This window comes from Rhinopithecus roxellana, chromosome 3 (assembly GCF_007565055.1).
Source record: "Rhinopithecus roxellana isolate Shanxi Qingling chromosome 3, ASM756505v1, whole genome shotgun sequence".
Classification (NCBI taxonomy): domain Eukaryota; kingdom Metazoa; phylum Chordata; class Mammalia; order Primates; family Cercopithecidae; genus Rhinopithecus; species Rhinopithecus roxellana.
Genome location: NC_044551.1, coordinates 340,103 through 364,994, shown reverse-complemented (window position 1 = coordinate 364,994; position 24,892 = coordinate 340,103). Strand labels below are relative to the sequence as shown.

Sequence of the window (24,892 nt, the reverse complement as noted above, 5' to 3'; positions counted from 1 at the left end):
TCAACCAACTGGGTATAATTATAAGGATATGTAACTTTCAGCCCTTATATCCAGTAAAAGAGTTTTAGTCCATATGGATCTTTAATTAGAAAATATACCAAATCTTCTGGAAGAGTATTTACATTCACTCTCAATTTTAGAGCACAGAATGGTGCCCAGGATGCTGCAGGCAGTTGCTGAAGGAATTAATGATTTACAATAGTCAGTCTCCCACGTAAATGACATTCATCCTGTAGATGAAGAACCTTTACATGACAAGTGATTAAAAACACATATTTTGGCAAAAACGTCTACAAGAACTATTATAAAGTGTTTAAAATATATATTTGTGTTTTATTTAGCACAACAGTTGTCAAAAGAACAGTACTTCTGGGTAGAGAAAACCCATTGTTCTGAGGCTGCAGGCAGTGATGGGAGTGTGCATAGGTCTATGGCCCTTTGGCTGCTTCTAAGTTGTCTGTAGACCAAGGAAAGGGGAGCTTCACTAGTGTGGACAATCACCAAACCAAAACACTGTTGAATCAGGAGATATTGTAACTTTTCTTCAGCTCTACTTGTTACCATTAAAGAATCCTTTGAAATGCAACATTTCCAAGGTGGTTAGAAATACTAAGGTCCTCATCCTGAATCGGTGGGAGTGGGTTTTGTAGCTCCTTGCTACACAGCCCATGCTAAACCTCTACTACATTATCCCCTTAACTAAAGGTATAAGAACACTTTACTTCTTACAGTTGACTGATGCTATGGGAAAGAGGGAGACATGTTTCTTATTAAATTACAAACAGAACGAAAGTAATACAATCTATAGGGGCTCCCTAACTTGTTTTATTAAGTTGGTCAGAAATGCGACAAAGTGTTCAAAAGCCTACAAATGTAGAGAAAGCAGAATCAGGGGCAGAATTTCTCAGAGGCATCAGAATGGAGGTAGGGGCCTAAGGGAAAACTGTTCATTGTAAATGCAGATTATGAGATTCCCATCCCAGATGTGTTGAATCAATCTCTCTGAGGTTGGCCCAGGAACCTGCAAAAATTTACAACAAGCACCACCCCTATCCCAAGCAATTCTTATGTCTATAGAAGTTTTAGAGTCACTCAACTAGGAGGTAATAAACCCCACATCAGCAAGTTACTGGAATAGGCTGCTCCTCCTATGATTACTAGTGACAGGTCAGAAGAACTTCAGGGCAATACAGACAAAGGGAGAGAAGAAAAAACTCCATAAAAAGTATTTCTATTAGTTGAGATTCCAGACAGATTCATCCTGATCTGATTCTCCCAAATGCAGTCCTTGTTGACCAATTACATATTAAGTGATTCTTGATGTCAAAATTATTCTGAAATAGTATTGAACAACCTAACCAATACATGTGAGACACCCAACTGATATATGTGAAAATACCTCAGATATCAAAAGAAGAGACTTTCCAATGTCCTCATTTGCTTCACTATTTTTCAGTGTTTTCTAAATAATAAAATGATTCTACTGACCAGCCATGTTTGCACAGCTCTTTTTATTTTTAGGCCAGCTTACTTCCTTGCTCACCAACACATTTCTTCTGAAGATGTGGGTCATTTATTCTCCTTGTTTTCTATAGTAATTGAGGCAGATTTTTTTTTCTTTTCCATTTGATCAATATAATTGCATTTAAATTAATTCAAGATGTTATTTACATCTCATTCATATTCAACAGGTGACTGTTACTGGCTGATTGCAATTGCAGACAGCAGAATTCAATGACCTATCCCCCAGGCCACCCTTTCACCATACATCATACAACCATTACCATGTAAGAGTATGAATGCTTTCACAGAAGATACCTTCACCTGAATATGCCACCTTTAATTAGAAAATTCTTCACCTAGAAAAGAACTTCCGGCTGGGCGCGGTGGCTCAAGCCTGTAATCCCAGCACTTTGGGAGGCCGAGGCGGGCGGATCACGAGGTCAGGAGATCGAGACCATCCTGGCTAACACGGTGAAACCCCGTCTCTACTAAAAAAATACAAAAAAACTAGCCGGGCGAGGTGGTGGGCGCCTGTAGTCCCAGCTACTCGGGAGGCTGAGGCAGGAGAATGGCGTAAACCCGGGAGGCGGAGTTTGCAGTGAGCTGAGATCTGGCCACTGCACTCCAGCCTGGGTGACAGAGCGAGACTCCTTCTCAAAAAAAAAAAAAAAAAAGAAAAGAACTTCCGTGAGGTTATAATTATGCAGGGAAGATGCTGCTGCCTTGAAGTTTCAGCTTTCTAAAAGACCCACATAGAAAGGAAACTTTCCTTGATCTTCATTTAGACATTAACCTGCCTTTCAACCTTGATGAAATTAAATCTCAAAGAAGTATTTACAGTTTGGTCTGAATTACAGTATTTGTACAGTTTTCTCATCTTCCGGGGGACCCAAAATTCTTAGTGGGCAAGAACTGTGTCACATTTTTAATGCACCACAAGCTAAAAAGAAAAATCATGGGTTTGGGAGACACAGATATCTGGACTCAGATAATGGCTCCATCACTTAGTTAGTGGCCCTAAACAAGTCATTCACATTTTCTGAGCCTTAGTTGTCTCATAGCGAATGGAATCGTGACACTTGTACTTTAAAGGGTTATTGTGAGGATCCAACGAGATTATAACAGTGAAGAACTTAAGTAAATTTTCAACAACTTTAAATGTTGAATGTAAATAAAATTTCCCTCTCATATATTACTCTTCTATGTTATAGACACTGAAATAGTCTGTCTCAAAAAAAAAAAACAAAACACAGTCTTGCTCTATCACCCAGGTTGGAGAGCAGTCGCATGATCTCGGCTCACTGCTACTTCCGCCATCCAGGCTCAAGCGATTCTCCTGTCTCCTCAGCTTCCCAAGTAGCTGGGATTACAAACAATGCGCCATGGCCAGGCTGGTCTTGAATTCATGACCTCAAGTGATCTGCCTGCCACAGCCCGCCAAAGTTCTGGGATTACAGGCATAAGCCATGGTTCCTGGCCACTGAAATAGTCTCAATTTGACTCTCAGAAGTAATCATTTGGTTTTCGAAACAGACATGGCAATATGCAAGGAAGTTCCAAGAAAATCATACCAAGACAGAAACAGCAGGAGGAGGAGAAGAAGGAAGAAGAAGAAGGGAAGGAGCTCGAAGAGGAAGATTTGCTTTGCTTCTCTACTCCATTGTTAAGCCACCAAGACACCACAGTTTTTAATACTACTAGACATTGTTCCTGGAACAAATCCAGATAAAAGGAGGCAAGGCCTCTGAGGCTAGGATAAGCCTTTCCTGGATAACTTGAACCAGTGCAGCGACAACTTAAATATATGCTTCATCATATGCAGCCTTAACTTCTAGAACAAGGTGAAAATCAGGGATAGATAAAGCCTTCCTCAAAATCCCTTAGAAGCCACTATGTCATCTCTCAGCAAGCTCAACACAAACAGTCCTTCTATGGATCTAACAATGCCAGGCACCCGGTGAAATGGGTGGCTTTCACGGGGAGGCTACATTATGTTGTACAGAAAATGAAGATCTTTACGAGCATGGCTCTTATCTTTGTGCCAAGACGCTGTCACTCTGAGAAGCATGGTAGGCACAGCATGTTCACATCTGCAGTGTCACATTCACTCATGGACTTTATCCTCTCAAAATGAAATGATGGGTGCAGGCACCCTGAGGTGTGAATTCTGATTTTCCTCCCTACTTCCCCCCACCCCCGGTGCTTTTCATTTTTTACAGAGCCCATAAAATTGAAATCACAAAAAATAGACATGAATTGGGAGCATGGTACAACCACTGTGGTCAGAAATTGGAATCACATGATGCCACTGTCCGTAATACCATCTTGCTTAAAACGAAATGTTTTAATTTCTTATCTACCATTATTACCTTTATTTATTTGAACAAAAAAATTTATGTGCAACTGCAGAGGTTCTGATATGGTCTTTACATCCCCTATTCTCTAAGAGGAAAAACATGAATACCACCTAGAAGCCCAGCTAGAAGAAGTTACTGATATGATGATATGTGTCTACATATAATACACATAATAAGAAAATAAGAAAATACTCAAAACACCTCAGGGTAGGAAAATAGTAATAATTATTATTAATAAGGATAAATATTAATAAAATATTAATGATAGATTTCCTGATTGAAGCAACATGTTAAAGAATTATATTGTCAAGGCAGGCATGGTGGCTCATGCCTGTAATCCCAGAACTTTGGAAGGGTCAGGTGGGTGGATTGCCTGAGGTCAGGAGTTCGAGACCAGCCTGCCCAACATAGTGAAACCCCATCTCTACTAAAAACACAAAAAATTAGCTGGGCATGGTGGCAGGTGCCTGTAATCCCAGCTACTAGGAAGGCTGAAGCAGGAAAATCTTTTGAACCCACGAGGTGGAGGTTGCAGTGATCTGAGATCACACTATTGCATTCCAGCCTAGGCAACAAGAGCGAAACTCTGTCTCAAAAGAAAAAGAATTACATCGTCAACGCTTCCACCACTTGGTTAATATTGCTACAGATAGAAAGTTCTACCTAGATGATTATCATAAGAAAAAATAACAGACAACAGGAAACTTTGGTGAAGCTCTTTTTGTTTTAAATGCTGAAGTTTCTGAGCATAACCTGAAAGGAAAGAATAAGGACGAATTTGCTCAGTTGTTCTGAATAATAAATCATATGGAATTTTGAATTTATCTTGCTCAGGCAGCACAGATAGTGGATGTGAGTGAGGGGTTCTGGAGGTGGGAGAAACAAGAGCCCCAAGTCTGGACAGAGGAGGGGTGCGGGGGTAGGGAAGTGCCTGGTGTAGCCTAAGGAGAAAGAAATCCCTCCTCCTATTAGGAAGAACCCACGGACTTCAGGAGAGCAGCATCTGATAATGTTCCTGCCCAATTTTACCAAACCCCCAAAAAAACCTGTTACATGCCATAGACTTGTTCACAGACTTATTTTATCAATTTTAAAATGCAAAGTTTAACTGACTATAGATTTTATATTGTTATTCATGTGTAAATAAGTTAACTATGAGGTATCAAATGAGCAAAGAGTTTAATAATTAATAAGCTATAAATTCCATAGATCTGAAGCTAAAATTCACATAAAATATGATAAATAAAACTCACTTAAAAAGAAAAACATGGGCAGGCTTGTCTTATATGTGCTTCTGGGGTGTGGTTCCTTCTAGGCACTCTTAACTGACAGATCAAGAAAATATATAAGTGTATCCTAACCTGTGTATACACACATATCTACAAATATTTCTGTATGCAACCATGTGTATCTGTATTAACTGAACATGAGTGCCTGCTGATATCTACAACTCTAGTCTGTTACCACATGGATTACTCTAGCCTCTTCCCCCTGCTTATCTGTAAGCACCCACTCCAACAGGGAGAAACGTGGCAGCTGCTAGCCACAATCCATTTACTTATTTGTGCAATACATGTAAAGTGGTATCAAAATTCTTAATCTTTTTACCTATGAGAAAAACTGTGTCAACTAGAGGACAGTGCTTATTGTACAGTTTATGTTGCCTTTATTTTTATAGACCCCACTCATTTGCAAAGTTAATAGCTCTGCACCTGCCTCCACCACACCCAAAATTCCCTTTGGTAAGGTTATTTCTTACATTTTTAATACAGCTAGATTGTTTTGTCACATTCTGCATTCCATCCTAGAATACCCCAACCTCAAAGTCTTCTTAAATTTGCATACATTAAGGTTTACTTGGTGCACTCTAATGTTCTGTGGGTTTTGATAAATACATAGTGTCATGTATCTACAATTCAAGAATCAAAGTACACTTTCACCACCCTATAAAAAAGATACATACAATGCTGATGATATGTGAAAAGGATACAAGAGCCAACTAAAAGAGTTCCCAGCTACCAAAAATGGAACACTTTGACAACAAATAAAGTAGTATTTGATTAATACCCAAAGTGCAAAATAAATATCCGTCACTCTATACAGACATAAATAAATGATAGAATAAGTAATGGGGAGAACAGACAAAATTCCCATGTAGAAGAATTCTAGATAATTTATGTAGATACCACACCCACAAGTATACAGATTAACTCCCCACTTTTTCCTTATGTGTGGAGTACACATAGTATGGAAAGGGAGGTGAGGAAGAGTAACTTTACAGTGGAGAAACCAGACCAACACTACCTCAGCCAGGTGATCAAGGTCAACATCAACAGTGACAATGAACATTGATAGTATGTACCTTTTATATGGTGTGAGGAAAACAGCGCTTTACCTTTGGGTCTTCTTCCCAAAACCCGTAATTCTCAGTGTAATGATGAAAAAAATCAGAAAAACCCCAATTAAGGGACATCCTACAAAATTCCTGACTAGAATTTATTAACGGCAGCTTGATTGTAATGGGATCCTGGAACAGAAAATGGAAATCAGATAAAAAGTAAGGAATCGAAATAAAGTATGTAAGCCTATAACTCTTCTTAAAAAATAAACTTTATTTAAAAAATTTTAAAGAATGGGAGCAACAAGTATAGAATCTATATTCACTAAATGTTTGTGGAACTGATGCTAAAAGAATGTTTGCATCCATATTCAGATATGTAGAACTCAAGTCCTGCATTACGCTCCATTGATTTTGCTTAAGTTCTTACTATGTGAAGTTGCCATGTAACTCTGAGGAAACTAATTAAAGTATGCTGAAAGTAATTCTGATTCACAGGAAAAAAAACAGTGTCTCCATGGGGTTAATGAGATCTCAAGAGTGAACTCCCTGAGAGGTTTCCATTTGGCACCTGTGTGGCAGATGAATCTATCTCAGCTAGATGGGCTGAAATTTCATTGGCAGACAAATCTCAATAACCTGTGTGAACCTACCTAGCTCAATTCAAGTTTCCTCAAGCTCTGGACACCATCAACTTGATTTTTTTTTTTTTTTTAACAGGGTCTCACTCTGTCATCCAGGCTGGAATGCAGAGGTGCAATCACTGCTCACTGCAGCCTTGAACTCCTGGGCTCAAGCCATCCTCCCACCTCAGCTTCCTGAATAATTAGGACCACAGGCATGTACCATGCCTGGCTAATTTTTTAAAATTTTTGTAGAGACAGGGTCTCGCTATGTTGCCCAGGTTGGTCTTGAACTTGTGAGCTCAGGTGATCCTCCCACCTTGGCCTCCCAAAGTGCTGGGATTACAGGCATGAGACACTGCACCCAGCCCAACTTAACTCTTTATTCTGATTTTCTGTTATTTCAAATATTATGAAGAATCAACAGACCGCTTCCTAGTGGGTCTCCTATTTGACCTCTGATTGTACCACTTCTCCCTATACTTGAGCAGCACATCTTCAGTGAAGCCTCATAATGTAAAGAATAGATTCTGACAGCAGTGGCAGAGGTGGTGGCTCAGGCACATAGAGTCACTATGATTCTTCAGAGGATTTTCAGGTTCTCCTCTGTCATTCGGTCAGTAGTCTCACTCCATTTGCAGAGACACGTTGGTGTTACACAGTGGCATTTAACAAGGAACTTGATCCCATCCAGAAACTCTTCATAGACAAGATTAGGGAATACAATGCTAAGCAACAGGCATCTGGAGGACCTGCTACTACTGGCCCAGAGCACCAGCAAGAGCTGGAGAGTGAGCTTCTAACGCTTAAAGTAGACAGGAATATGTTATCTAGTTTCGAATTTGAAGATCCCAAATTTGAAACCATTGAAAAACCCCAGGCCTGAAGAAAGAAAGTAAAAATTAATCTGGTAATTTGTCGTCAATTTGTTGCACAACTAACCAGAAGTATCAGAGTAAGTACTCATTTCATAACTGTCAAATGTTCTTTTAATTCTGATTCCAAATCAATTATTTGGTGATGTTGCAGGGGAAAAGGAATAAATTCTGTTGGCTTTCTTGCCCATGCTTCAAGTAAGGGGCCATGTTTCATAAAAATGTCATTTAAATTAGCCACTCTAAAAGGTAAAGCAAATTGTACCAATAAATTATTAGAACTTATGCTGCCTGGCATGAAAGCTAACCAGAATCTTAAATGCCCTAAAGTCCCTTCCAGGGAATTAGCCACTGGATACTCAGTATAAAACAAGCCTACACACACACACACAGACACACACACATACACACACTCTTACGCTGCAATCAAGCTTACTGGCCAATGATCCCTTTGTAAATATAATTTTTTTTTTTTTTTTTAATGCCTGTATACATGGGTATTCTGAAGTGTTTCAACACAAGAAAAGGGGAAGAAATCCCTTAGTGGTATTATTTTAACTTTTTATAAAACAAACTTTATAGATACCATTTCCAGAATATATTTCATATTTTTCATTTGTTTCATGTTTTGTAAATTTGTTGTTGTTTTCTTAAGAGTTTCTACTTGTTTGAAGTTTATAATCTAATCATTTGATTGAAATATCAAACTAAAGGAGTCTTTAGGAATAGAATACATGAAATTTGCTTAGTCACTAAGCTGGTTTATTTGGGGTCAAGGATCTTATTTTCGAGAAGGAAAATTTAGAGTTCAGAGAAAGTACTGCCATTTTTCCCTCCCTTATTACACTTCAAAAAGTTGGCTTGTAAAATTAAAGAAAAAGGTAATTTACAATGTACTAAAGGTAGGTTAGTACTAATGCCAAGCATCAGGTATCCTCATAATGCCCTTAAGACATTAGTGTAAACATCAACCCACTCCCTTCATCCCATTCTGTACACTTCAAAGTCCAACAAATGACCCTGTGACAGCAAATTACAGTCACATGATTTTTCTTAATGTTCAAAAATAATTAACTTTTAAGGGTTTAATCATCTCATAAGTTGAAGTGATTAGGAAATTTTTTCACCACTTTTTTCCCCCAAAGTTTTCCCATTTCCCACACATCTGTGATCTCACTGGTGATAATCATTGAAAATCTGTGAACTAATACACATGGACTTTCATTAATACCTTCTGTAATCAGTTGAGATAAAAGTAGAACTCCATTTCTCTAATTCCCAAAAATACTGAAAACCCACTATGTTAGGGGTGATTTCAGCACTGCTGAGCTCCCTCAGGGATCTCTGACCGTGATTCTCAACCTTGGTTTTGAAACCTCAACAACCATAATAAGAAAATTTCCTTGAAGTGAACAAAAAGAATAAAATTTGAGTTGGAATTTACACAAATAACTATGCCTTCCCAGTGGTCTTCTTGGGATATTTCACTGTCTCCAGCCCCTTTACTTCAAAATGATTCACTGGGAAGCTTTAGTTTGTGGTAAAGAGATAACTCCCCAATTCCCCAAAAAAAGAGAAAAGAAAAAAAGAAAAGACTCCACAGAAATTCTGTAGCCTGGTACATAGAGAGAGATCTGCCAAAAATTAGGATTGAAAATATATTTTTCAGAAGAGTTCTGCTAAGGTCCTCCTGCTCCCATGTTTCATGAAACATTCTTAAGGTTTCAGTCTAGATACACGTGTGTTATTAAATAACAGCCAAGAAGGTCAGCTTCCACTCACAGCGGTCACAGATCCTAAGATGCCATGCTTAAGATCCTCTTTAAAAACATCTCAAAACGTTATTTTCCACAGGCAACTTCAAGTGCTATTTTATAATAGCACTTTTAGTTAATATAAGAACTTTTGGTTAATATAAGAAGAGAAACTAACCTAATTAGTTCTATTATCTGGTTGTTTGCCAAACTAGCACTAGTGACTACACCATCTCCCACCAGCTCACCACTAGCACATATACGACTGGACTCTCCCAGATATGCCCACAAATGGAGAACCTGAAAACCTGTATTATACACCACCTAACATTCTGTTTAGAAGGACTGCTTCTTTGGTTCTTCCAATCATTTCCTACCAGTTTCCTTTTCCTGATGTTTTTCCTTTCGGGGGACTTTCAGGATGGGGAGGCTTTGTTTCTCTCTCAGTCTTGTCTACAGTCATGAAAGGTCTGTGTTTTTTGGTAAAGAAACCTGAACCTCATATCCTATTGTTTGTTTCTGTCTGTTTCTGCTTCCTTCTCTTCCCAACCAGCCTCTAGATGGTTTTTTCTTTCTTTTTTGTTTTGTTTTTTTGGTATGAAGTCAGGTTTCCTTCCATATCCAGCTTTGGTTCATCTCTCTCCAATGCCCGCCCTCCCAGTTCCAATACCCACCAAAAGGTTTTCTTTTCCTCATCTTACATATTAGTAACAAGCAATAATAGCAATGAAGTAGCCCAAAGTATTAAAGAATATCTGTGATTTGAGCCTGTGCATGTACATTGATCAGGTCACTCTATAATATCAACAATATGTATTATAAAAAGGGGGTTTGCAGGGAAATAAGTACTTGTGCAGAGGATCTACAACATTTTTCCTTTCTTCTTATTAACGTAATCCACATGCTTTATAAAAACATAAACAAACAAAAACAAATGTACGGCATCATTTTGTTACTTTCTAAAATGGAGCTTACTTATGGAATATGTCAAATGAGTAACACAGGACGTAAATTATCTTGTTTTCATGATCACAGCTACATAAAAATGAAATGCATGCGTAAGAAAAAGTGCTTGTAGGAAATATACCCAAATTTAATAGTAACTGCCTTTGGGTGAGGAAATTATAGGGATTTCTTTTTCTACTCTTTCTAAAATTCCCAATTTTTCTATTGTGAGCATTTATTATTTCTATAATTGTAGAAGACTAAGATAATTTTTTCCAAGAGGCTTACTTTTCAAGATATTATGCTCTTCTCTGGCACTTGCACCAAGCCCACTCTCTACCAGCCATACCTGGAACAGTAGATGAGGCAGTGCTTCATGCCTAGAGCTTCAAAGTACTGAGACTCTCCAAGCAGAAAGGAGGATGCCAACCAAGGCTATCCTCATGTCTCCTATCACCTATAGGGAGTGTCTCTATCTCCTTATCACCTTCCCTCATAGGGAAAGTCAAAACACGCTCACATAGTTCTTGTTTTGACATGTCAGTTTCACCAACCCTTCATTTTTTCCATCCAAATAGTCATAAGATATTCAGCTTTGGCCAAATAGATTTCATGTCCTCTTTAATCTAATGAAGACCAGGAGTGATAAATAATTGCAGGAAAATCAGCTTCAGGAAAACCACATCTGGTTTGTCACCCACAACCTCACTCACACTTTGACATATTATTTGATGAAAGAACAGGAGCATCATGTTCCAGGAGCTTCTGTAATTCCCCTGAGACACTGGCACTATGGTTTCACAGTCCTCAAGGAGGAACTTAACTTTTAACTGAATATCTTCATTTCTAACCAAAGCCATGCAGCTTTATTTTTTCACATTCAACCTCTTAAAAGTGGAGTTTGCAAGACAGTGTCTAATCAAGCCATTCGCAGCTTTGCTGATTCAGTGATGGTTTATGCATCTTTGTTTGCAATTGGGATTCCAGTTTTACAGCGGAGACTCCCCATCTACTCCATTTCCCACAGGCTGTCCGCTTGCTCCTGCAAGATGTTCACTCCCCTTCTCCTTTCGGCACAACACTTGCTGCTGCCCAAAGGGTCCATTTGGCTCAAGTAAATGGCATTAAATATGATTAAGAAATAGGATCAAAACTTTAAGCAGTTCTTATTTCTTTTTGAGATGGAATCTCGCTCTGCTGCCTAGGCTGGAGTACAGTGAATGGTATGATCTCGGCTCACTGCAACCTCTGCCTCCCAGGTTCAAGCCATTCTCCTGCCTCAGCCTCCCAAGTAGCTGGACTGCAGGCATGCACCACCACACCTGGCTAATTTTCGTATTTTTAGTAGAAACAGGGTTTCACCATGTTGGCCAGCCTGGTCTCGAACTCCTGACCTCAAGTGATCCTCCCACCTTGGCCTCCCAAACTGCTGGAATTCCAGACGTGAGCCACCACGCCCAGCCAGATCCTATTTCTTAATCACATTTAGTGCCATTTACTTGAGCCAAGTGGACCCTCTTTTTCTTATTTTTGGTATTGACCCATTTCATTTCATCCACCTTCTTTTCTTCTGTTTCCTTCAAATGCTTTGCCATCTTTCCCCATCCGACCTGCCTAGAATATGAAGGAGTCCCACTCCACACTGTGACAGCAACAGAAGCAGATCTTAGCCCTTCAACTGATGTTTCTCCCCTTCGACAAAATGCCGACCCCTTACAGTATCTGCAGAGAATGGGGCCGTAATTCCCGCATTTGACATAAATGTCAGCTCCTTGCGGAGGTAGTTCTGGGGATGAGTTCTGGGGATGAGTTCTTGGATGAGCTTGCCAGTTGTTACACACCCAAGACATTTCTCCAACCATCATTTTCAGTGTGTAAACTAATGGTAAGTATGATTCTTGATGCCCTGAAAGGTCAATAAAACATTACAAAGGATGGGTACCAAAAAAATAGAAAGAATGAATAAGACCTACTATTTGATAGCACAATAGGGTAACTATACTCAAAAATAACTTAATCTGCACATTTTAAAGCGTGTAATTGGATTGTTTGTATACTCAAAAGATACATGCTTGAGGGGATGGATACTCTATTCCCCATGATGTGCTTATTTCATATTGCACGCCTGTACCAAAACATCTCACGTACCCTACAAATATATACACCTCCTATGTACCACAAAAACTTAAAAAATTAGAAAACAATAAATGCATAAAACACTTCTAGGAGGAAAAAGAAAACACCACCACAAAGGGAACTTACTCTGTTCTGCTCTGTCCAATACAACAAAATTAGATAATTAAAAATCCGATTCCTCAGTCACAAGTCACATGCTCAACAGACATAGGTGGCCACAGGCTACTACACTGGATAGAACAACGAGAGAATGCGTCCATCAGCACAGACAGCGTCACTGGAGCAGCGCTTATGTCACTGATGAAGCCACACCCACACCACACAATTCTGAATAATACAAGTCAGCAAACACTTACACATCTATTTATCAGCATTTATCATGTGTTTATCCTACGCCATTTATCAACATTTCCTGAGACTGGGCAGAATAAAGCACTTATAAAATATCAAAAGAGGCCAAGCGGGGTGGCTCATGACTGTAATCCCAGCACTTTGGGAGGCCGAGGCAGGCAGATCACTTGAGGTGAGGAGTTTGAAGGTGAAACCCCAACTCTACTAACAATACAAAAATTACCTGTACATGGTGATGGGCACCTGTAATCCCAACTACTCGGAAGGCTGAGGCAGGGGAATTGCTTGAACCCAGGAGGCAGAAGTTGCAGTGAGCCAAGATGGCGCCACTGCATGGCACCCTGGCTAACAGAGCAAAACTCCATCTCAAAAAATAAAAAATAACACATAAGAAATAACAAAAAAAGAGTGTTGAAGTAGCCTCCAGGGAGAGCCGTTTCCTATTCCAGACCGTGTCTGACCATCTGACTATTGCTCACAGCTTGCTGTCCCCTTCTCTGTCTCAGGTTCTTTGAAAATCTGTTATAATTTCCTTTGCAAAAACTCAGGGGACTTTATTAATTCAAAAAGTTTAAATGAACCAAAAAGAAAATGCTAGCACAACAAACACTCATCATGGTCCTTTTCATAAATCACTGGATTAAAGTTGTGCTCATTTGTCTTTCTCAAATCCTTCACAGACTTCATGATGTTACTGACAAAACACTCAGACGGGACCAAACTACTACAATTTCCACAGCACGTGTCTTCTTGCTCACAAATATACAAGTTTGAAACTAGAGTGAGTTTTTAAAACCTGAAATTAAGATCATCTCAATGTTTCATACTTTTAGTAGCCTGCCTCCCTCCCCCAGCAATTCGTCTTAGTAAACATTCTTCAAAGCTAACATTCCCAGGAGCATGATGCAATCTGTAGCTGAGACATCCTGTGTGTGTGAGTAACAGCTATGGCCCTGACATCAGTGACCCACGACAGCCACCTATACAGAGATGTTTGCTTTCTTTTTGCCTTCCTCTTCCCCTCTTCTGTAAGTAAATCATTACTCTTACCTTAAATAGCAAAAATACTGAGGACGTGTATATTGCTTAGTGTGGGTCTAAATTTCTGTTCCAATTTCAGTAGAGCCGTGTGCAGCAAGATCCTGGAATCCACCTCTGGCATGTGGCCAAGCTACTAGCAACACCGTCAACCAACACCGTGGGTGCTTCCTCCTTGCTCTGCTCTACACAGCATGATTTCTGAATGCTTGTAACTGCTCTGCCGTGTATCGGCGCAGCATACCAACCACACTCCCCCGGCCTCCAGGGAGCCAGCCCCATGCACGTGTAGGCTCACGGTGACCCTGTGGGTCATCCACCTTCTTCATTAATCTCACTCTGAGCATTGATTTAGTTTTTCCTGATTTCACATCAGCTTGAGCCCTCAGTCACCACTATCAGCAACACCTCACCCCTTGCAACTTCTAAGACTGTCCTGCCCGTGTGTGCCTTTCCTGGTGTGTGAGCTGCCTCAGCTTTACAGAACCAGAGGAAACAAACTGGGATGGTTCGTGCTCATCTGCCTCTCACTTGTCGGCCCCAGAGGTCTTCACAGACCATCCAGGTGCCCAAACTCAGCCACTGCTGATTGCTCAGCCTATGTCTTCAAACACCCCATCAGCTTCATTATGCTCTATTCACCTCTAAGTAACTCAAGAGATAGGGCTGGGGCCCAAATTCGCCTTGAAGAAATAGAGACTGCCTGGTAGAAGATTTAGGAAGGAGTCCTCAGGGAGTTGTGAAATAGAATATTGTAAGCAGATGAGAATTCCCAGGTCCAAGGGAGGAAATACGTCCACCTTGCCAAGGGTGGAGGAACACCTGGTTCCTCTGAAAGGACACTCACATCAGACTCAAATCCCAGAACAAGCATCTGGTCTTTTCTTGAGCTCAGCAGGGTAGATCACACAGGCTCAGCTCCAAGGGGACCCCACTGGGCATCAAAATGGGATATTGGTAAACTTGGAGATTCTAGGGCCAGGTGGAATGAAGTTATGAGTCTCGGTTCCACTGTCTACTCTCCACCAGTGGTTCAACTGCTTCACCTGAACCTGAGGCTGGTAGTGCCTACTTCCTAGGAATAACAAGGGAACATATGACAAGTCCAAAGCCAGCTTCTGGCTCAGAGTAAAACTGTTCATGAAAAGCTTTGACTGCCTTGTTGTTTAGATTGTAAACGGAGTCTCAACCTCTAGAGTCATGGTATTACAAATGATCCTACAAATAAAATTTATCTGTATGGGTTTCAGGAAATAGGTAAGGTTCCCAGGAAGGAATATTTTATGTTAAAATGTACTTGCTTCTTGTCCACTCTAAACCTGGATCTGGGATATCACTATGAGTATAGGTAAAAGCGTTATTTCAGAACATACCCAAATCTAGGCTGTGCTGGTCTTCATGTTCATTCTGTTGAACCACCAGGCTTTTGACACACTGAAAAAGATAAAGTCAGGTGGGTTTTTAAAAAATTACATATATGCTACACTAATATTTATTTCTGTGAACTAGAAAAACAACCTTGGAAAGCATCAATGAAAACATGTTACATGTATCATCACATGTAAACAGAAAACTAGTCTTACACTTATTATTTAACAGCTAAAAATGAGTAATGAATCTATCCCAAGCTGAAACACATCTGAAAGCTGTACACAGGTTGTTTTATTCTCAGAGGACATCTCCCAGATTTACTCTTGTAATCACATTGTTGTCAAATATCTACAGACATCAAACTTCAAGTAGAAATTTGTTTTGCAGAATGTATTCAACCATCTTGCATATACAACTACAACTCAGACAGATAGCTAGGTTTGGTTATAAAGAATAGGGATTAAGAATTGGATAAAGAAAATGGGGCTAGATACAGTAGCTCATGCCTGTAATCCCAGCACTTTGGGAGAACGAGGCAGGCAGATCACCTGAGGTCACGAGTTCGAGACCAGCTTGGCCAACATGGTAAAACCCCATCTCTACTAAAAATACAAAAATTAGCCAGGCATAGTGGTGGGTGCCTATAATCCCAGCTACTCAGGAGACTGAGGCAGGAGAATCGCTTGAACCCAGGAGGCAGAAGTTTCAGTGAGCCGAGATCGTGCCACTGTACTCCAGTCTGGGTGACAGAGTAAGGCTCCATCTCAAAAAAAAAAAAAAAAGAAAGAGAAAAAAGAAAAAAAGAAAATGAAATTTCACATTATTCTGAAAGTGACTTGGGGCACATCCTTTTTTTAGTGTTTTTTAAACATTTTTATTACCACTAAATCTTCATTTCTACTTTATGGAAAGACATGCAAAGAAGAAAGAAGCAAATAGAGCAGGGAGTCATTCATTACCTTTACATCTTCCTTTTTGGCTGCTGAGCTGCTGGACACTGAATTCTTAATCTCTGCAAAAGAAATAACTCCCATCAGGATCTGCTGCATGGAGCTTTTGTTAAGAAGAACAACAACTACTACTAGCTGACAAGTGTAAATAAGTTGCCCAGGAGCCTTCTGCATAGAGGTAGGTTTTTAGATTAGGCCTCTTAAAAATCAGCTGTCCACAGAGCACAGTGTCTAATAACCTGACTGTCCATACTCTGGTATTATCTGTGTGGACCAAGATGTAAACAAGCCCAGGAGCTCTCACAGGAAATCCTGAGGGGGAAAAAATATCATTAAATAAATAAATGCCCTTGATTCCAAAGGAAGGCCGCTCACTACCGAAGGTTCTTCAAAACAGCAGATTGCAAGGACGTGACTCGTACCCACCTGAGAAAATCCCACTCGTCTATTTCCTCAAATACCACAAATTTCAATATATTTCAAAAGAGCATAATTCATTATACAGGAGGTCTGGCTTTTCCTTCCACATCACTGAAAGTCAAGAACACCAGCATAGCCCTCAGCTCCAACCTCAGCCCCAGGCACACTGGGTGTCCTCTTTCTGAATAAAGGGTTTCCTGGAAACAGTAGTGGTTAGGATGTACTGGGATGGAAAAAAAAAAAAAAAAAAAAAAAAAGGTTCACCCAAGGCAGCATTTTGCTCTGTGGTTTGATTTATTGGTTCTGTTTGTAAATACTCAGTTGCCTGTAAACAAGAGCCACTATTGTCGAAATAACTACCAATAACAGGTTTGTTTGGGCCTGAGGAAAATTAAAGCACTTGACATCCCTAGCAAGGATAGATGACTGAAAGTCTAAGTCTCTACCCCAGATCTGCATTCACATATAACATTGTGGAGTCTCACTCCTTTTCTGGAAGTTCCACATCCCTTCCCCCACAGCCCTGCTTTAAGCAGGAAACCCCTGAAGCTTTCCAGCAGGTTCATTACCTAGACCTTGTCACTCATATTAATTTACCCAACGCCTCAAACCTGCAGGTTTATTTAAAGCTCTTCTCACTTCTGGGCAACAATGCTAGGAGTTATCATCCATGTTTATGCTTAGAAAATGTATAAGGTATTCATTTATATGGCTCTACATGACAAATCATAATAAAGATGACAAATTACAAGGCTGGAGCTATAAGTAGTAAGACCAGGATGGAGCAGAGAAACCAACAATCCTTGTCTTGTGTTTCTAGAAATCTGGACAACAATAACTTTGAATTTGCTTTGCAGAAAGCAAGTAATATCATATTTGCATGCCACAATAGTATATTGCTCTTGAATTTATAATGAATATTAGCTTCTATGATTAAACCAACAAGGTAATAACCAGCAAACAAGGTAATAACCCTAATTTTGTGTGGTCATGTCAACTGATCTCAGCAGGGAATGAGGACAAGATCATAGCGGACACCCAGCCCAGGCAGCATGTGTACACAGCATCTCTGCCTGCCTTTAAATGCACATCCCACAGAAGGCCTCCAGGTGGCAGCAGAGTAACATCGGCACGAACGGCATTGTCAGAGGTAGGAATGTCAAAATGGGCTAGCTTCACCCTTCACGGACCTGCTTTCAAGTGCCAAAGTCCAAAACACATGGTTAAAATTAACATTTTTGTCTCACTACATAGATGCAGAAAATTGATGTGAAGCACTTGCCATGGTATTTGGCACATTATAAGTGTACGGTAGAGATTTGGTTTGGTTTTGAAACTCATATACTCAAACCCTAAAAATTGGGGTAAGTAGGAAAGAAACTACAAAGGCGTTAAAAAAAAAAAAAAAAGAAGAAGAAGAAGAAGAAGAAGGGAAGAATAACCAGGACCAGAGTTTCAATAGATACATCTGCACAGACATCAAGAGTCACACCCTTTTATTTTGCCTGTTTTAGGACATTCATTCCTTTAAAGTTATCTCAGCCATAAACTCTTAAATGATCATTATGCTGCATTTCTAAAGAATTCTCTACATACAGCATTTATTCAGAAGAAAAGTATACATTTTATCCAGATTGCTAATCGAAAAGGCAATCTTGTCTGTTAATGAAGTTTGCAGTAACAGAGGATGTGTTCACACCTGGTAGTGCATTTAGGTTCCAGCTTCCTTTCCCTTCTCAAAAGGCCAGTGAACTAGTCTTTATAGATTGTCATGCCTACGTTTTTCCATGTAGTCCAGTGCAATTTTTTCACTTCAAAACAAATACCACAAACTATATTAAAATATACAAGTCTTCACTAAAAATTGTACCTCATTTAAAAAATAACTTCCAAATATAGAGTCTTTATCCAAAAATCATTTTAAAATATTTGTGATATTGTGCTGATTCAAGATAATACTGTATCTTTAATACAGTATTTAGAACTAAACAGAACTATATCTTAGAGCTTTCAAAGAATTTGGCATTCATTCTACCAGAGTTTAATTAAATTGCTCTAGGAGAGTTTCCGTTAAATTAGTAGGATCCTTTTACACTAACCCACCGTACCACCAATTACACAGTGCAGTCAAACCACTCATTGCTATAGCAACCTGTAGCAGATAATGGTATCAGTAACTCTACCTATTCTGTTTTAAAGGCCTATTAATCTTGCCCTCAAGCCCACCCAGAAGTAAGGATTACTCCTCTAAATCAGACTTACCAAACTTGATAAACACTTTTTTTTATTGCCAAGCTATAATGAAACAAGAGATAATCTCTAAGACTTATGTTTACTAGTGACACTGCACCAGCCAACAGGGTTAAGTCGCTGTAAGATTCATGCCAGTGTCTCATTAAGAAGCAGATTCGCCTAAAAAAAATCTCAACTCTATGCACAAGTCTTACTGTCTTACTTTGCAAATGAGACCACAGAGCCTCGACTTAAGCAAATAAAAAACTTACATCCAAAACACAGGATGCTCGGTATTCTGATTTTAATCACCATTTGGCTGTGACAGAAGAATCATGGTCAGAGGCAGCCAGACCACCAGTGTTGTCTTGTTGCCAATCAAGTCCACCACTGGCTTACATCTACAGAGCAGTGTCAAAAGCACAGGTGGAAAACCAGGATCATGCTCTCCGTTTGCTCTGCCTGCCCCCACACATGTCAGAAAAACACCCTGATGGTAGTGTTCATAGCAGCCTCTGTGCCTCTCTGGCATACACGGTGGGTAGCTCAGTCTTTGAATGAATCTTTTTCTCTCAATAGGCTGTAAATTCTGGGATAGCAGGGACCAGATCGATTTCTGCTCAACCCTTCTATCCCCAGCACCAAGCTGAGGGCTTTTCACTTAACAGGTGCTGAATAAATGCTTCTCGTCTCCACCTGCAACTGTTGGCCCAAAATATACATAGCTGACAAGATGTGGTGGATCGTTAGACAAGCTGTGGATCAGGGCAGAGAAGGAAAAGTTGTTTACTTTTTGGAATTAACTAACTGAAACACTTCCAATACCAGAGCTATTTTGTCACAACTTCTGAAGGGCCAGATTCATAGACAGATGAATGCTTTTCTCCTTACTTCCTCCCACCCTTCCGGCTCTGTAAGTCCAAAAGCCAACCCTTTTCCTCTCCACTTGGTAAGTATTGCTGTTTCACTACTAACTACTGCACCTGCATGCGTTGCTACAATGTTTTATCCTAGTGTGCAAATTCAATTCACAATGGCCACAGAATTAAAATGGCAAAGGCACTTGAGAGACTACTTGCCACTCTTAATTGAGAGGCTATTGTAACACTTTGAAATTTTGTTTCAATATCCCAGTTATTCCTTTCTCTTTTTTTTTTCTAAAAGCAGGACTACTAGTAAGAACTTTCATTTTGCCTGTTCGGTATAAATATGGACTGGGAGCAACAATGAGGCACTCATCTACAGAAATATCAAAATGAGACTTAGTGAGTGAGAGCCCAGCATTCCACTCAATTCAACAAGTTCCACTGGTCCCTACTGAGCAGCAGCTGGGGAGAAGAAACCAAGATGGAAGAAGAAATCCTTGGAATCAAGTAACTCCAAAATGTGCCCCTTGGCATATCATTTTTATATTTATATTCTATATTGTTTCAGAAAGAATTTAAGACATCTTCTTTAAAATACAGGATTTTTTTCATTTAAATTACTTGTGATTTTTTTAAAGACAAAAGTAATTATTTAAGACAGTGGAGAATTTCCTCCTCTTACACAGTTTTTTTTGTCTGAAGGTTAACATATGATCCAATTCTGGCCAGAGTCTTAATAGAAACTTTCCTGACACCTCTCTAAAAAAGGCTTCTATCACTAACAGGAAAAAAAAAAAAAAAAAAAGTTGAAGGGCAAAAGGATCTTTTTCCATTGCTCTTTTTGTCTGAATAGAGTTCATGAAGAAATGATTTTGGAGCCACAGTAGCCCTCTTGCAACACCAGACTGCTGCAGGCCATTCTCCACAGTGGGCCTACTCTTACTGTGAAAACGTTTATACCGGATTATCTTTTGAAGGATGGTTTTGTGGCCAACAGTCTTGAAACCAAGAAATAGTGTTTCCTTTGGGGATGAAGGCAGATTTGTTTTCTGGCCAGGGTAGTAAAGATAATAGCCCCTTCCAGTGCAAGGGTTGGGCAGGCTTGCTAGCAGTCTCCTTATAAGATTTGGGATTTTTCAGTCAGGGTTCCTCAGCTGTGACACAAACTGAGTGTGTGTGCAGCATCTATCTCAGCTGCTCACAAGGCCCCTGGGGGACTTGCTGGACAAGGGGAACCAATGTGAACATGAAGCCCATGCTGCCTCTGCCATGAGCAATAAAGTCTTTTCTATCAGAAAAACAATAAAAACTTGGGGAAAAATTTTTTTTTAAATCAATATAACTACCATTAAATATTGGTATATACTCCAATGTTTTTATGACAGCTTTATTAAGGTATAATTCATATACCAAACAATTCACCCACTTAGAGTGTACAATTCAATGGGTTTTAGTATATTGAGTTCTGCAACCATCACCATAATCCATTTTAGGACATTTTCATCACTCCAATGAGAAAACCCCACATCCATTAGCAATCGCTCCACATTTCTCCCCAACCACCTCACCATCCTCCTTCCACATCCCAGCCCCAGGCAAGCACTGATCTATTTTCTGTCTCAACAGAATTGCCTATTCTGGATATTTCATATAAATTGAACTGCACAATATGTAGCCTTTTGAAACTGGATTCTTTCATGCAGCATAATGTTTTCAAGATTCATCCATGCTGTAGCATTCCTCTTTACTGCCAAGTAGTATTCCATCAGATAGATAGATAGATAGATAGATAGATAGATAGATAGATAGATAGATAGATAGATAGACAGAAGGTAGCTATTTTGTTTTATTTATCTATTCCTCAGCTGATGGATATTTGAGTTGTTTCCACTTTTTGTCTATTATTAATAATGCCGCAATAAACATTCAAGTAAAAGTTTTTGTGTAGATATATGTTTTCATTTCTCTTAAGTATATACCTAGGAATGCAATTGTTGAATCATATAACTCCATGGTCGATAAATTTTTATGATACAGATTTTTACATCTCCTGAACCCCGCCCCTGCCCACCATAGAAATCTCTAAAGCAAAGAATTCAATTATGGAGAAAAAGTATCCCCGGCCCCAAAATTTGGTTGCAATTATCAATTACACAGAAGTTCTAAATCAATATACAATTGATCTTTAAACAACGCAGGTTTGAACTGCATGAGTCCACTTTTATATGGATTGCTTCCAATAAATATGTGGGTAATTTTTTTGGAAATTTTTTGACAATTTGATAAAACTCACAGACAAACCACCCTTTCCTAATCCTCCTGCTCCTCAGCCTACTCAATGTGAAGACAACAAGGATGAAGACCTTTGTGGTGGTCCAGTTCCACTTAATAAATGGTAAATATATTTTATCTTCCTTATGATTTTATTAAGAACATTTTTTTCTCTAGCTTACTTTATTATACAAATATAGTATATAATACATGTAACATACAAAATATGTGTTGACCAATGGTTTATGTTACTGGCAAGGCTTCTGGTCAACAGTGGGCTATGAGAAGTTAAGCTTGGGTAGAATCAACTTTGACTCACATGAATTCTTGACTGTGCAGGGGATTGGTGCCCCTAATCCGAGTTGTTCAAGGGTTAATTGCATTTTTAAATTGAAGTCAGGGCATAATTTTCCTAAGTTAATCAATGGCTTGAATAAAATTAAGCAAGTCATCTTTCAAAGACATAAACAAAATTCCATTTTTATCAAACTTAGATTCTACTGCAACTCAAGAAATGAATCTTTAGCTATATTTTCAAGATCATTGCAATTCCATTAGAATACTTAGTTGAGTTTAATACTTGTTGTTTCTCTCTAGCCTGCTTATCTGACTAAGCTAGAATAAAGTATCTATATTAGATATGAGCCAAATGTGTTGCATCTAGGTGAGCTTCAAGGAACCTCCGAGTCGTAAGCTCAAACATAAAGTGGGTTCAACCAGATGATTTCTAAAGTTCTTTCCAGGTCAAACCATGATTCTTTAATCCTTTGATAAACTAAGTGGTGAGGAGAATTTTTATTTATGTATGAGAAAATGCAGATATTTTTATAATAATGTACAAAATGAGTATCATATCATCATGATATCCTATCTGTATCCTTGTCCCTTTACTGATGAAGATTGCTCTTTTCTGTGACAAGGAGAAGAAAGAGGACTGGCAAAGTCAGTCACTAAGGGAAATACAGAAAAGGCTGAATTGCTCTGTAAAATGCAGCCATAAAAAAGAGAATAAGTTCATGTCCTTTGCAGGGACATGGATGAAGCTGGAAACCATCATTCTCAGCAAACTAACACAGGAACAGAAAATCAAACACCACATGTTCTCACTCGTAAGTGGGAGTTGAACAAAGTAGACACAGGGAAGGGAACATCACACACCAGGGCCTGTCAGGGGGGTGGGGGGCTAGGGGAGGGATAGCACTGGGAGAAATATCTAATGTAGATGACGGATTGATGGGTGCAGCAAGCAACCATGGCATGTGTATACCTATGTAATAAACCTGCACATTCTGCACATGCATCCCAGAACTTAATAATAATAATAATAATAATAATAATAATAATAAATGAAAGCAACAATTACAAATCATTTCCTGGGGGTGTGTATGATTTTCTTGTTGAAAATGCCAAAAATACCCTACTTCTAGGAAAAAAAATATTTATCAAGTCCTTGACCAGATATTCCACATGAGAGTCAAGGTAGATCAGCTCTGCAGAACGGCCTGCCTAGTACTGCTGTCTTAAGTCCCCAACACCAAAGTCCCAGCTGTCCTGGCTTAAAGGACCTATATCTTGATATTTGGACCATCTGCAACAGTTCTCCTAAAATGCCCTTGTGTTAGAGTGTCTCAAATGAAAAATCTTGGAAACAATACTTTGTGTGGATAAAAGCCCTATTGTTTTCCCAGTCATATCTCACAGGAGATGTTCAAATAAGGAGAATCCACCACACAACTCTCTCTACATTTCACAAACCAAAGCACAGAGGGAAGTGCTGCACCCCTGTCTACAGAATGCTCAAGCAAAATATCTGCTGACTTCTAGTCACCATGACATGAATGGCTAGGTCCTGGTATCTCAAAACACATATCTTTACCGTTGAATCCACCATACGCATGTGTTATATAACTTGCACTCATGATTAGAAATCATTCAGTAAACATTCACTATGTTCAATACTGGGCAAGGAGCTTTATCCGTACTTCCTCACTGAAGTAAGTATTAAATGACACCCCACCTCCACCCCTACCCCATCATTTTTCACAAAAGCAAACAGCCTAATCACTTGCATTATGCTCAAAAGCCAGTTCACCGCAGAGCTGAGGTTTTTAGCAAAGTCAGCTTATTACTGACGTGTCATTGAGACATGTCTGTGCATGCGGGTCATAAGGACTTGAGAGAGATGAACCATTTGGAAGAGAGCATTTCAAGGCAATGTTTCCAATGTTTGTGCTTTTTCTATCCCCCAAATGCTGAAGAGAACTCTAGACCAGCAGTCCAGACACTAAATAGATCAGTCCTCTGCTCTATAGGGGTAGTGGTAGTCTGTAGTGTGGTCAGTAAGGGAGTGGACTCTTCACCTGAGTTCTGATGGCCTGGGCCAGTATCACCTCAGGTAAGTTACATAACCTTTCTGTGCTGCCGCTTCCACATGCATAAAGTAGGGAGGGTTGATTCCTGACTCCCAGAAATGCCCCTCCCCATGACCGTAGGTATGAGTGCTCCATGAGTGGATAGATTTAACTCAGGTTGTGCCTAATGCCTGGAACAATACCCAGCATATAGCAGGTGCTAACAAATGCTTGAGTGAAATTAAATGCAAGCAAACTCCTTGAGGGCAAAGGTTTTTTCTCCTTGCCATTTTTTTTTTTTTTTTTTTGGTACTGCCAAGAACAGTAGCTGGTATAAAGTGATTGGCAGTCAACACATATTTACTGAATGGATGGATAAGGAAATGGGCCTAAGGACACATGTCCAGCTGTCCTGCCTGAATCTTACATTTGGACCAATGGCCTCTTCTGCCTCCCACACAGAATCACAATGGGGAAGCCCCTTTGAGCCTGGTGAGAGTGGCTGCCTCCA

At 39.6% G+C, this 24,892-nt stretch overlaps 1 protein-coding gene and 1 pseudogene across 2 annotated transcripts in view; one reads left to right on the top strand and one right to left on the bottom strand.

Moving 5' to 3' along the window:
* ARHGEF28 (Rho guanine nucleotide exchange factor 28) overlaps positions 1-24,892 on the bottom strand; it is a 260,867-nt gene that overhangs the window by 126,505 nt on the left and 109,470 nt on the right. For both annotated transcript variants that reach the window (XM_030927941.1, XM_030927942.1), the window contains exons 7-8: positions 16,251-16,303; positions 15,294-15,354 (exon numbers count right to left, since the gene is read on the bottom strand). In XM_030927941.1, coding sequence (XP_030783801.1) covers positions 15,294-15,354; positions 16,251-16,303 — 114 coding nt within the window. The remainder of the gene's footprint in view (positions 1-15,293; positions 15,355-16,250; positions 16,304-24,892) is intronic.
* On the top strand, positions 7,397-7,707 carry LOC104662382 (annotated as a pseudogene).